The sequence below is a fragment of the Cygnus atratus genome, chromosome 14 (assembly GCF_013377495.2).
Source record: "Cygnus atratus isolate AKBS03 ecotype Queensland, Australia chromosome 14, CAtr_DNAZoo_HiC_assembly, whole genome shotgun sequence".
NCBI lineage: Eukaryota > Metazoa > Chordata > Aves > Anseriformes > Anatidae > Cygnus > Cygnus atratus.
The window spans coordinates 357,841-372,470 of NC_066375.1; the positions used below are offsets into that span (position 1 = coordinate 357,841).

Here is a 14,630-nt window from a genome sequence, read left to right on the forward strand (position 1 = left end):
AATTTCTTAGCTGAAATTGATAGGGTACTACAAATGTCACTGACCAGATAGACAGAGGCAAACACATCAGGTGTGTGTTATGTTTGTGACAGTCAGCAGCAGGGTGACATGTCAGTGTGTGGAATCACGAGAAGCATTGGCACTATCAACAGTCTGAAACAGCCTCCTACTCAAAGGCTAGGTGATGTGTGCAAGGGCTCCTTTGTCCCTGTCAGCAGTCAACACCAACAAAGAGGGCACTGCACTTTGCAACAGACACAAAAGTCTTCCACTCATAAACATGGGAGGTGAAGAGTGACAGCAGGGGAAGGCACTTCACAGCTGGAAGGTGGGCCAAAGGGCGGAGCTGAAAGGCAAGAAGGGTGGAGAGATGAAAGATTGGAGTCTGACTGTTGAAGGCTTTCAGGTGCTTTATTCTCTGCGGGGACTGGTCTCAATCAAAAACATTACGAAAACTGATTAGTAGATTGCATGTGCTTTCTGAAAACAGTTATGAAAGCCTGGTGAAGGAAGAGGAGAGGGAACGGGGACCTGCAGCTTTGTTCCATAGGGAAGGAGACACAAAAACAAGCACAACCTATAAGGCTAAATGTAGATAAACATATCCTGATAACAGCTGCTCAGGGGACAGAAGTTGAACTGTGTGCACACAGCTTTCTGTATACATGAGAGAACACATCTTTGGATGAAGATGCAGCAGGAAAAGAAATAGAACAAGAAGTCATAGTCAGAAGGACACTGAAGTCAGGGGTACATTCACAGAAAATAACTCTGAAACCTCTGCAGCAGACAGTTATAATATCTCTGAGCCTATTCTCTAGTCACTGAAATCAACCCAAATTGCAGTGTCATTACGGAGTTTTGTAGACAGTGTGCTGCTGAGCTGAATGCAGCTGCAGAGGCATGCAGCACCTCTCTTCCCTTTGTTCTTCCCTCTTTGGCAGAAGGCTGACCTACATTCCAGTGGCTCCCACTCGGGTGCCAGCATCGCCCTGATCCTGCAGTGCGTGGGGGAAGCTGCCCAGGGTGTGGGGGCCAGCCCGGCACCTCCTGCCCCAGCAGACACTGCCAGCCTGTGCTGGGAGCGGCTTCACTGACAGCTCCTCAATAAATAATGAAAGTAGGGGTCATATGCGAAGCTAGTAGAGCCTGGGCTCAGGTGTTCCAGGCAGGCCTAGTTACATGTGAGAACCATGCCAACTCTGCAAGAGCATCAGCATCCACATTAAAACCTCTGAAGTTATAATACATTCAGATAGGCTGCACTCCTGTACTGGCATTTTCTCTTGAAGTGGCTTACTGTCATTGCTAATGAAGATTTCTCGCAACAAAACAGTTATATGGATTTTCAGAAAATAATAGGTGACAAAATGCTTTTTTAATGACTTAAAAACTGATAAATATCAGAACAACTCTTCATGGTGGCTGCTTTGCCAGGACACAAAAAGTGTCCAGAGGTAGCACAAGACTATAGTAAGGGTTTTTCCTGAGACAAGGGTAAGGGAAAATTTATAGCAACATCTGTAATATACCCAAGCCCAAACCTCCTTCAGAGCTCCCTCTGAAAGTCAAATGCTCGAGGAAGAAGAAAGTACCTGAACGAAGATGGTCTGTTCAACCATAATGCAATCTGTTCATGAACATACATTACATACAGTCTGTAACTGCATGTACGTTTGCATTCAAATGATTACATTTCAAGTAAATTTTAAGCAACAGCAAAGGTCTTAAAATAAGGTTTGTTAGGCAACTGGCCCCAAGTAGAATGGAATGCATCAAACCTGCCAATGACTTCTAGAGATGTTTTTGAGTCAGTCAGAGGAGGTGTTGATTAAACACTAATGCACCCTCAGAAATAACACCGCAATGAGGGGTGCATAGTGCCCTGAATGTACATGATGCTGCTGCTCAGAAAGTAAAAGACATCAGCCAAAACACAAAAGGATATTTCCTGTTCCAAACTGCTTGTGAACTGGGAGAGAGAGCAACACAAAACGAGGAAAACGGCAAGCACCTAAACTTCAGCATGGATGTACTATTTCTGTCTCTACTTTTATGCATATGCATGACCACAGAGAAGTGGCACTTACCATGCTCATCCAGCAAAATGTTGTCAGGCTTGATATCTCTAAGAAAGAGAAAAGGGAAACAGCCATTAGCTTACAGAAGTGACATAAACAAGGCTGCAGATACTTTATGAATACCCAAGCTCTAGAGGGACCTACTTCAATTATGCCCTAGAAGGGTTCTTTGCTTGGGTTCTTCAGCTCTAATGTTTCTGCAAGGTTTGATTTCAGATATGATAAGAGAACAACTAATCAAGTAATAAAAACAGAAATGAAGGTACAGTCATATAACTGTGAAGTGTAGCCTAGCTGCTAGCAGCACCTGCATCTGCAATACTACAGCTTCTTTTTATTTTTATTTTTTTTTCCTTCTTATTCTGCTTCAGTACTGTATTGAAAGCTGTTCCCCATTTATTCAGTAAAAATCAAATGTTGGGGCAAAGTAAACAAGTGGCATCAATTTTAGCTATTGTCCTTACTGCATCATTGGAGTCCTTTAGCTGCAGGTGAAACAATAGAGCAACATAACAAGGAAAGTGTTTCTGTGTCTAAACAAGGTTTTTCTTCAGTGATGGATAAAAGCTTCTGCTATGAAAGGTGCAAACACAGGAAGGCTCTCGACAAAAAACGTTTATTTGTGGATGTACTGACCGGCACCGATCTAAGCCAAACCTACAAAAAATTGCAGCAGTCACATCTGGACTTTCTATGGAAGTGTTTTCACATTTGCATCCTGAATTAATTTTCTACCACAGAAACAGCTTTTTGAGGAAAATACCTCAACTACTTTGTGTGATGGTTTGGAAATCTCACGGGCACTGTTATTGATACTAACTGTAAAACCTTCTTGGCCAGCTATTAATGTATATTTTTCATACTCCATTATGAAAAAAGTTATTTTTCATAGAACAGTGACATTTGACATAAAAGTGTTTCTTCTTCTCTAAGCAAAAGGAAGCTATTTGGAGTAAATTGCTAATTCTGAGTTTTACATTCAAAGTTCAACTACTTTTATTAATTTTCATGTAAAATAAAAACAAACCCCACAAACTTGCCTGAAGCGTTGCCACAAAGCATTTGGCAGCTCTGTATGCTTTCCTGTGTTTTTGGTGGTTTGGGAGTAGTAGGGTTTTAGCTAGAGACATTGATTCAGTAACTCCGAACCACATTTGCCATAATTCCCAAAATAGTGCTCTGAAAGGTGCAGAGGGCAGTCCAGATTGTACCAGCATCCATGTTTAGAGATGCTCCAGTCAAAGAGGCAGACTCACTACCAACCGCTGCACCAGGTGGTCACAGGGCGGTAGCAATAGGTATAAGATGGAGAGGAAAAACAGCTCTGAGAGTCACCCCGCTTTGTTTGGAATTTTATTTATTAATGCTTTTATTTTCTTCAGGAGTAGAAAAATAGTCTATATTGCTTTTTTATCTCTTTTTTTTCCCTCAAGGCTATTAAAAACAACAACAACAAAACAACAACAACAACAACACACAGTAGGGAAATTCGTCACGGCTCCACATCTACTGTACATCAGTTACCAATCTTCGGCATGTTACTGATTATCTCATGCTTGGGGAAACAGGAAAAAAATGTGAGGTACATCAACACTTAAAGCAAAAATATTAAAGTTAAAAAAAAGAGGATGCACAAAATACTCTTTGTATTCTACTGTATAAACTGAAATTGACAAAGAATGTAGCAATAAGTTATGAAAATAGCCACATCTCTATAAGGGAATAAATGGACGGCATAATTTTAACAAAATCCATCTATCTATCTATCTATGCATTGTAGAGAAACCCACTTCTTAGTCTGCAAAAACGTATGGTCTTGTTTCTTCTGTTTCTCACTAGAAAGTAAACAGACTGGAAACAAGAACATTTCATTTTCTTTGATGAAAGGAAACTTCAAGTGCATAGCAGACCTGATCTTAAACAAACCACTTTAACATTCTTGTTTTAGAAACAAATGTGTTCCTTGCAGGTTTTCCTCCTTGATAAAAACAAAACACCAATAGCAAAAACACCCATCACAATGCTGTAAAGAAATGCTTTCCATTGAAGGGAGAACATGTACACCTGATACACCTGCTGTATACACCTGAATGACTTTACAAGCCATTACCTGCTTTTAATGAGCTAATTACATCAGTGCCCATCTGCCTGCTATCAGGCACCTTGCAGTTTCAAGGCACCTTGCAGCTGCCAAATGCATCGAGCAGGCACAAGTACAACAGCCCTTCACCCTCCTGATGCCTTCCTCAGGCCTAGGGGGTCAATGTGAAGAATGAGTGGGTTTCAGATTTTATCTTTAAAACTCCAAAAGATAAAGTTTGTATTCACCTGACCACCTGCAATCAGAAAAGACAATATATACAATTACCACATAATAGCTTTCAGCTCTCATACAAACCCCTTCCCATGGGATACAAACACCAGGTACCATCCCTGTGTCCCCATCACATACAGAGTTTTCTTTAGAGCCTGAATTGTATGGATCTTCTATCCCCTTAGTCCTGGAAAGCTACTGAATGTAATGTATTACTAGTAGAAAAGGATTTCCTCCTGCTGTTGCCCATACACCTGTGTCCCACTCAGTTTGTTTAGACCAAGCCTACAGCAAAAGGATTTACCTTTGGCTGTCCAGGACAAAGGCAGCTTAGTCTGCATTTCACAATGTTTAATTCATGCTCATTCATTATTTGTTGCCTGGGAGCAGGTGCAGGGTGGAGGAGGTCACAATTGTGCCCTCACCACCACGCACCCGCTTTGTTTTCCAGGTGCCCACAGTGCTCTTGGCTGGAGCCTGAATGGGACAGTCAACATGGCCTGCTTACCAAGGTCAGATGCATCACGGAGTGGAAATCTATACAGGTATGAAAACAAAACAAGAAACATGAAAAATAAGACTCCTGAGAAAGTGGGAGATATGCACAATAAGGTGTGTCTCAAATCAAAATGAGAGAAAAACGTTTTTGGTCCGGTGGGGTTCTCCACAAGTGAGGAGGGCACATTGTTACAGGAGTACTGAGATGGTCTTTTTGCTTTCACGTCTCAGAAATGGCAAGCACATGCTGCTTTACAGAAGTAAAGTGTTAATCTTCATCAGCCCTTGAACAGAGCATTCCTTACCTTGCCAAGGACCACGATCATTTCAGTTTTAAATTTGTGCCATGCTTTATTTTTATGCCTCACAAGAATGCTCTTTCTGTAATGCCATTTATAAATACAGTAATTTTCTGCCTTCCTTTTTTAACCTGTTGCTACTGCCTCCCTGCTTACAACCCTGTTAGCAAATACTAAGCCAAAAGACTTGAACCCCTGAGGTCTGCATCACCTAATACATCAGGAGCAGGAAACGTGAGCATGTCTGTTCATCTGCTTGGAGCCAAACCTTGCCTTTCAAATCAGGGAAAAGCTCTAACCTGGCCTGATAGCTGGTTGTTATTTTGCCTGAGTAAGCACTGCAGCTTTTGCATCATTTTTCTCTTATCTATAAATCCCTACCTAAAATGTTGTCCACTATAGGTTTTCCCCTTTGCCACATTTTCCTAGAGTCCACAGTGACCTGAAACTAGCATGCACCTAGCATGTATGGGTTTGCAAACACTTTTTTTGAGGACACTGACTCACAGAAAATAAGGGTATATAGGAAGAACTGCAATCCCAAGAACAATTCTTTGCTGTAGTGAATCAATAACTTGAGTTTTGCCTATTTATTCAAGCTGCAGATACAGCCCACAGTAAATGCAGCATACTAGGTTATTCTTTTACTTTGATCAAGACAGTTTTATATAGAACAGCAAGGTTTCCAATTTCCTCCCTGGAATTACATTTAGCATATTTTTATAGCTTGTCTAATTAAATTGCATTTGGCTTCAAGGAAGTAAAAACAAACTAATAATTTCTTCATTCGGCAACAGTGTCAGGAGCCTTTTTGATGAAGAGAAGTTACAAAACATTTAGAATGGGGTTGCAAGGGAGAGTGTCCTACTGCTGCTCTGCACTATGTGAACTAATGCATAAGCACAAATTAGTAATTCAGCTGAAAACTAAAAAAGTCTTTAAAGGAAAAATATATGCTCTGACATTAGTAATTAATTTATATGAAATTATTCTCTTGAGAGATGGTTGCAATTATTAGGACATCAAGTAAGAAAAATCCCAGAGGGTAGATTACAGGTAGTTTTGTTGTTTTTACAGGTATTTTTTAAAGCAGCAAACCACATCCACTAAATTTTGAACATTAATATTCATCTGAGACTCTAGAAGAAAGCAAAAGATGTAAGCCAGAGGAGAAGACCTGGCAGTTCAAGGCTCCTATCAGGACCACCTATTTTCTTCTTCTTTGCCTTACTTTCCACTCCTGTTCCACTGCATCATGTGCTGCAGCAGTGCATAAGAGCTTTGAAAGCTTTTCTCTGCCACCTTCCAAGAGGCTCCTTTTACGTCAGAGGAAGCACAGCAGTGATGTGAGGTAGCTGCAGGCCTTCAAACGTGCTAGAAGAGCTCAAATATTTTATCGCTGAACCTGAAAAATCTTAGTGGCCAAAAAGAGACTCTCACCACTTCTAGAAAGGTATTTAAACTCATGCAGAAAAAGTTGTGCTTGGTCCCATTTTGGGTCTTCCAATGTGGTACAGAGAGGGAAGCAGAAGGGGGACACCCTCAAATACAGTAACAGAAGAATTCTGAATCCAGATGCTTGTCCTTTACAGACCAGAACAGGCTTTAATGAGCTACAGATAACTAAACCTTTCAGAGACAGCTTTTTGCAGGATCAGCAAACAATCAAATATGCTTTATTATAGCTATCCCAGAAGGAGAAATAACATGTTCTCTGCTGCAGAAGTATATGAAATAGTTTTTTTTTCTGAGAAACCTAGTATTTTACATAAAAGCAAACGTTTGTAGGAGAAGATTTTGATTAACTCTTAACTTTCTATTTGTCCTTTCATATCAAAGAGGAAAAGATCAGCCCCTCCCGCAGTCTATGAACTTTTATTCACCTATGAATTTGCCTGCTGACCTGTGGATGATGCATCTGCTCTGGAGGTAGTCAAGGGCCAGTGCCAGCTCACAGATAAAGAGTTTCACGGTGCCTTCTTGGAATCGCACATTCTGTTGGAGATGGTAACGCAGGTCCCCTCCAAGCAGCAGGTCTACAACCATGAACATATCTTCCTCATCCTGGAATGAGTACCTAAAAAAGCATAAACATGGCTCGAGGAATATTTATATATATGTATATATATATAAAGAACATGTTAAAAAAGGACATATGGTACCTCTGGGAATGCTCATAATTTCATGGAAATTCTTCACTTGGTATCAGTAAATAAAGGAGAAATATCTTACCATAGATTTACCAAGAAGGGGTGTTCCAGGCCCTGCATAATCTGCAGCTCCTTAAAAACATTTCTCACTTCATTTCGCTCCAGACACTCCTGTTTATTCATGTATTTCATGGCATACATTTTCTTGGTATCATTCTTTTGTACAACACAGACCTAAGTGAGTAAATCAAGTGATAAAACAGAGATGATTTGTCAGTAAATTGACACAGGCAAAACACAGTTGCCTGAGCAGTCTCCAGGTATCCTTAACAAAGCCCACGTTGAAAAGTCCCAGCTCTATGCACTTCTCTGCAGCTCTGGACATTGCCAGTGAATACCTCATCCCATTTTCAGCTGAAGAAATAATTTTTGTGGGGGAAGGTGAGGGGAGGGAATTTATCACCACAAAGGCAGGAGACAGGGACTCACACGAGTCAACATTTAATTTAATAGCAGTAATAAATCCTGATCATGTTCCATCAAATGGTCCATCCCCCCCGAGAGCAGTTACTGTTTTCAGTTGAAGAGCCCTTTCCGCCACAGAACTATAGGCTGGAAACTGGGGAACAGCACATGAATTTCTCCCTTCTTCATTCAGCTAAGCTTCATTCAGCTTGCTACAAACCTTAGCCTTTGTTTGAGGCATATTGGATTTTGAATTTTAACCTTTCTTAAAGTTATATTTTACCAAATCTAGAAAGAAATGTTGCTTTGAAGAAAAACTTGGAGTTTGTAAGACTGCAAAACATAAAATTTAGGCTAGATTTTTCAATTTGTTTCTAAAACAGTTTAAGAGTTTGAAATGAATTTACAAAGTTTCAGTCAACCTTTTTTGTTTCACTACCAAATAAGCCTCTTTGTCTAGAGATTTGTCTTACTCTGTACATAAAACATACCCTATTTTGGCATCACTGCGTTCAGTGTTGCTTAGCTGCAGAATCTTAGAAAATGTTTATCCAGAAACACAGCAAAATTCATCTCATTTGATTTATCAGTATCTCATTTTAATCTCCTGTAATACAATTTGTGGCTGTGGAATAGATGAGGAGTCAGGTTCTGATTCTTTCTTGTTTACCATGAGTTGAAGCTGAGGTCAAATCTTGTTGACAATGCAGTATTTCATTTCTTTACTCTCATATGATCCTGTCTAATTTGCCCATTTTCTCAGTTAAGTTTCTAGTTGTCCAAATGCCGATTAGCTCACAAAATACTTACTTTTCCAAAGCTGCCCTTCCCAATAGCTCGCAAAATTTCAAAATGGTCAAAGGTGACTGCAAGAAAGAGCAAACATTCAAATATTAAATGGCTAAGCAAGTTTGATGAAATTACAGTATTTCTACTTTTTCTTTATGAGAGAAGAGATTAAAAAAATGAAGGATATCCTAGCAACTTTCTGTTGGTTTTGGAGATGTCTCTCTTTTTAGTCCCTTCCCTTCCTCCCTCTTCTCTCCTGCCCTTGTCATTTTTATGCTGACACCAGGACACCACATTCTTGAAGTGGGCCTTGTACCTGGAGGGCCGCCAGCTGGATGATCCCAGCTGCCAGCACTGTTCTCACAGCCAGCATGCGGGGCTGCAGGGGACACGGCTGCTTCCCAGTGGCCTCTCCAAGGCACCAGACGACATATGGGGGCTGTGGAAGGTGGTGGACCCTGTGCCAGGAGCCGGGAGCCTGTGGAGAAATGCTGTCCTCTGTGGTGAGGGCAATGAGAGCCTGTTGAACACTGACTTCAGCTCAGCTGGGTGTGCCCTGCGGCATCCCTCCCTTCTCTGCCGGGGCTGACCAGCACCAGCAGGGATGTCAGCTGATTTAATAATGTGCTAGAAGGCAACTGTCCAGCTCACGTGGGCAGGCACAGCTCCTGGAAATACCTGTCCTCCATTGCCTCCAGGAGGTCTGACCCACTGCTATTCCCGTCACTGCCCTGTACCAGAACAGTTGTTCTGCAGGTAAAGCCCCACCAGACAAGACTTGGCACCAAATCCAGCACCATGCTAAATGGTGCAAATCCAGACGAGTTAAGCCAGCAGCCTGAGTTTGCATGTTAACACCCTCTACCTCTATTATCTTTTAATATGAATGCTTTCATTAATATGTTAACACCTTCTGCCTCCTCATTTTTAATATTAATGTTTTCAGTAATGTTTAAACACTGATCTGTAACTGAACTGGTTCTAAGAGAGCTAAATTGCATATTTTTATTTAAGGCTGTTAAACTAGGTATGATCACTCTTCAACTGCTCTCTGTTTTAGCTCTCATATCATCCCACATTTTCGCAGTGAACCAACCCAGAGTCTCACTTCCAAACAGGACGGAAATTGGTGGTGTCCAAGGTCAGGAACCAAACACATGCTTTTCATCCTGAATCTACATCTACAGATTTGAAAAGACTCATTTCACTGCCTGATTGCATCTAAAACAATGAAAAACCCAACCACTTGCCATTCATAGAGAAAATTCACGATATGCCAACTCAAACAAATTAATTATGTTTAAGAGATGCCAAGGGGTATAGTACAACTGCTATAAAGGACCACATAAAGGATAAGCACGAAATACCATTTTGATGGCATATGTAAACCCAGATTCAAGGAACAATATTTAGATTAAAAATATAGAACCTGACTAGCCATGAAAAACGTCCTCATCAGAGACAAGTCAGCCCTGCCAAAATCCCTAAACTCCCCCTGCCAAGTGGAAGTCAATGAGTCAGGGGGCTCCAGTCCTCCCAGTCCTGTCATCCATCCCCATACAGCTGGCACAACACCACAGGGTTTGTTACACTCATCTTCTCCCTTTTGCCACTGTAATTTGCCCCATTTTCATTATGTTATCGCTCTCCCTTCCTTCTTTGCCCAGCAGCCTCCAGCACACAAGTGGTATCGCAGGACTGGGAACGCTAACGCAAGTCCCTCAGTATCTGGGAACCAAACTGGGCACAGAGCCAGCCACGGAAACAAAGACACATCTAAAGCTCTACTCCATCATTTAGTTTAATTTAAAGAGGGAAAAGCTGATGAGAGACTTGAGAGGACACCGGCTGAAGACCACAGAATGATGTATGTCCATCTTGCCTACTAATTGTCTTCACCCACTATCTATGGGCTTTGAGTTCTGAAAAATTTGGTCAACTGGGAGAACATCTGGCTGCCATCCTCAGGGATGCTTTCCACACCCTTTTGCCCAGAAACTGCAAAACCAAAATCCGGCTTTTTACATTGTCTCATCCTGACTATACCAAGAGCTGAGATCACCTTGCAGCACTGAACCTTCTGTCTGGTTATTACATTTTCCTTTCATCTCACTAATCTGTTATCCCCAACTGTGCCTATTCAGAGGAAGCGGTGAGAGGAAAAAAACGCTGCCATCCCACTTCACTGCAGACAAACAAAGGCCCTTGATAAGTCCATCTCAAAAACAAAACAACAACAAAAAACACACAACAAAACAAACAAAAACCTAGTGTCAGGCATCCTCCTGCCCTGCCACCTGCCCCAGTGGCAGCAGCAGCCACGGTGCTGAGCCCGGGGGCCGTGGGATGTGCTTGCACGCACCAGGGCCCACTTACGCCCAAAGCACCCCTACTGTGCTCTGCTTTGCACAGGCCCTGTGGGAGCAGCCTGCCCACAGCACAACTCAGGGGTTGGAGCTTGCTCACCAGTGACTGCAGTCTGGTGGATGCCTGCTGGTGTCACGGGGCGGGCAAGCAGTTGTGCTGCTTCCTGCTTGACCCAGCAGTTCTTAATTGATGATTTACTTCAATTTTAACTGGAATTAGAATGACAGGAGTGTGACTTCTAAGGTGATACACTCTCTGGTCACAAAGTTGCCAAGATAATGGAGAAGCTAATAGAGACATCCCCATTTCAGCTGGCTTTCTCTCCCCCAGTATATTAAAATATAATCAGAGAAAAATATGCTAGCACTTTCTGAATTTGAGTTACATCAGGACAGGGCCAAGAAAACACAACTGTATCAGGGTGCAACAGAGGCCCCTTAGCTGACTGAAATTTCCCAGATCAACACCTCTGTTTAAGGAGATCAGAGCTGGGCCCTTCCCTTCACTTGCAGCACTGTAACCAGGCTCACTGCACATGGGAAAGCCTGGTGCTCCTTGCCACCTGGCTAACAGGGATTTCGCGTGCTGCCAGCTCTTGTTTCTTGAAACCAATCGTTTTCCAAGCACAGAACTATCTCTTATAAAAAATATCCTGCCTGGAAAGATTTACTACCCCAAGGACAGCCACTCTGCACAGGTCACTGCATTGCTTAGGGTATTATTTATTTCTCAGTCATAGGAACTAATACTGCATGAAGCCTGTTGAACCCAGAGGAGGACTCAGCAGAGACCAGCCTCTGCAATGAAAATTCAATTTGTTACAGCCAATCTCTCAGCCAGGACATATCACCCCAAGGGGGGTGAACAGGAAAGTGAAAGTCTTAGTCCTCTGAGTTAACACAAGCAGTTATTTATGAAAGATGCCAATACTGAGCATTAGGTGCACCAGGAATAAAATCTCCAGGGAAGCCTCTCAACACTGATTTCTTTTGCATTAAAGTATCTGAAAAAAAATAAAATAAAATATGAGACTCAAACAAAAAATAGAAGCACTTGTCTTTTTTTATTTGGGAACAACAGGCTGAACAGCCTCACACATCCCGCTCTCATTACAAGCACAGCAGCACAGAGCGTGAGAGCAGCAGCAATTCACCAGCTCCCTCTGTGCATGGCCCCCTAGATGCAGTGAGTGAAATATCTTCAGGGTGACAAACCCAGGAGTATAGCGAAGGGCAGGAACCACAGTGGGGTGACGTGCACAACAAGGAGAACAAGCATCATTTTTCCCTTTGCCAAACGGCCTTGTACACCAGTAGCTGCATACAGACACTTGACCCTAGCAGTGGGACAGCTGCAGCCGTGGGCTGAAGGCTTTGATGCCTCTCAGGATAGTCACTGCATTTCAGTGCTGCTCTTCTGGGTGAAGAATACCTCCCCAAGACTTCTGTCTTCAAGGAGCTGAGTGACAAAGACCGGGTTTTGGCCAACATCCCCTTACATCCACCCAGTTTTTAGGGCTCCCCAGTTGATGACACTGCATGGAGCCTATGGTAGAATTCTGTCAATACCATTCCTGACACTCAGGACCATAACAGACCTCCTTCCCCTCAAATAGGATCATGGAGGTTCTTCACCCCTCCCAGAATGCTTCAGGGTGACACAGTGTCCTGAGGCTGTCTGCCTGTTTTCCCCTGCTCACATCACTGCCCCAACTCCTCATTACATCTTGCTGCCCTGTCCTCTGCTGATCAAGTTTCTGAGAGAAGTAAACACAACCATGTACATCCAGAGTCACAGGTAGCTGAGAATTCCAGTTTATCCTAGTCTACATTTCTTAAAGCTAACCATGATAATAATGCTATAATGGGAAGCAATGTAGCTCTATTTTATTTATTTATTTATTTTTATAAACATAGCCTCCAAAACAAGTGAGAATGGGGGAAGTAAGATTAACAAAGCTACAGAGATGGTGGCCGAGGCAGCAGGAAAACTGAGGATGTGTACCTCCCAGCCATCTCTACAAGCACTACTCCTTCCCCATGTAGCTGAGCACAGTGTACCTGCAAGACATATTGAGGCAAGGTGGCCTCAGAGTGAAAGAAGGAAGAGGCATGTGGGGACCCTGAGCTTATTGGTGTCTATAGATTTCCTGAAGAAGCATGGGCAAGTTATTGAATATGAAGGTGTTATGTCTCTATGAACTGTGCCAGCAAACTTCAGCACAAGAGAATCATGATCAGATCTGCCCTAAACACCCTGCCCCTGACATGTGTCACACTCAGCACTTTGCTGGGCCTGATAAACATCACACATTTTCCACAAAGTGCTGAAACAAACTGAGAGTTTGACTTGGGAAGAATGGAAGTTACCCAGGATAAACCAATCATTTTAACAATTCACAATTGTTTAATATTTGATTGGAATTCTTTTCTTTGGGACAGTAGTTTATATGAGTCATCTATATTCTTGTATATTTTACTTCTATTTGCATTTATTTGTATTTGTCTACATATGCATTTTAATATTGTACTCATGTGGAAGACCAAATAAGTTAGTAAGCTGACTAATGCAGTAGAAAATATAAATTTATGGAACAATCTTTTAAGGACTGTCTCTACAATCTTGGCAGCATGGTAACACCAGTCCCCAAGGCTGCTCTCAGCAATGCACCCTCCCGTTCCATGCTACCAAGTCCAGTCTCTCCAAGTGGCTCTCCTGCCAAGCTCAAAGCAGGGATGGGACATGCATTGCTCAAGCTGTCTTCCCACCACACTTCATACCAGTCCTCCTTGGGCCGTGATCCCCAGAACAAGCCTTCACTGCCTCTGGAACCGCAATTTCTTCCCTGTCCTTGAACTGCCTGGCAGTGTCCAAGGGACAGCTCAAAAGCCATACCTCTCCTGCAGAACTGCTCACCCAGTGCCCAGCTGCAGAAGGGAGGTGAAAGGACCACCCGACCTCTGGCCACACCTCTGCGGCAGGCCAAAGGCTGGGGGCTGCTGCAGACCATGGCACTCCTGTGCTTAACCGAGACACCTGGATGTCTGCAGTCCCACCATAGCAGCTGGCAGTGGCTCTCAGTCGTGTTGCCCTTGGGATATTCTATTCACTGGTAAACTTTGCAGTCTCAGACACCAGGTGGGAAAAGCTCTTACCGTCTTCATTTTCATCAAAGGGTGGTGACTTGCTGGAGCTGTTTGCACCCATAGTGTGTTCTGCCCAGGCTCGTCTCTCTCCCACTCCTCTCTGTTACATTACCACCTGCAAAGCCAGCACACAGAGGATGGTGCTATCCTGAGGGTCACTCCCAGCAGATCTGTGCAATGCTCTGCTGGTGCATCCTGGAGAAGGCAGGAAGGAAAAACGTGTTATCACTGAGGATTAGAAAGCTCTTTGCAGCCTATAAATTTCTTGCTGGATGTTGAATGCGGTAGAGACAAAACTGACCATCAGAAAAAAAGCACATCATAATGGAGTTGACTAGAAAAACCCAGGAACTCATCATAACTTTGTCATCTAGACCAGAACTGCTGCCCACTGAGTGAAGTGAAGTACGGGCCAAATGATCTGGCTCGTGTTTGCTGTATCATCCAACATACTGTATTTTGTACCTTCAATGATGTTATGACTGATTTAGAGATGATAAAGCGCAACTAATTGTAGCAAG

At 42.7% G+C, this 14,630-nt stretch overlaps 1 protein-coding gene across 1 annotated transcript in view; it reads right to left on the minus strand.

Annotated features, from left to right (window-relative positions):
• STK32A (serine/threonine kinase 32A) overlaps positions 1–14,170 on the minus strand; it is a 34,982-nt gene extending 20,812 nt beyond the window's left edge. Inside the window, exons 1-5 of the mRNA XM_035560709.1 lie at positions 14,119–14,170; positions 8,618–8,673; positions 7,425–7,576; positions 7,096–7,269; positions 2,091–2,128 (exon numbers count right to left, since the gene is read on the minus strand). Coding sequence (XP_035416602.1) covers positions 2,091–2,128; positions 7,096–7,269; positions 7,425–7,576; positions 8,618–8,673; positions 14,119–14,170 — 472 coding nt within the window. The remainder of the gene's footprint in view (positions 1–2,090; positions 2,129–7,095; positions 7,270–7,424; positions 7,577–8,617; positions 8,674–14,118) is intronic.
• Positions 14,171–14,630: the final 460 nt, after the last annotated feature.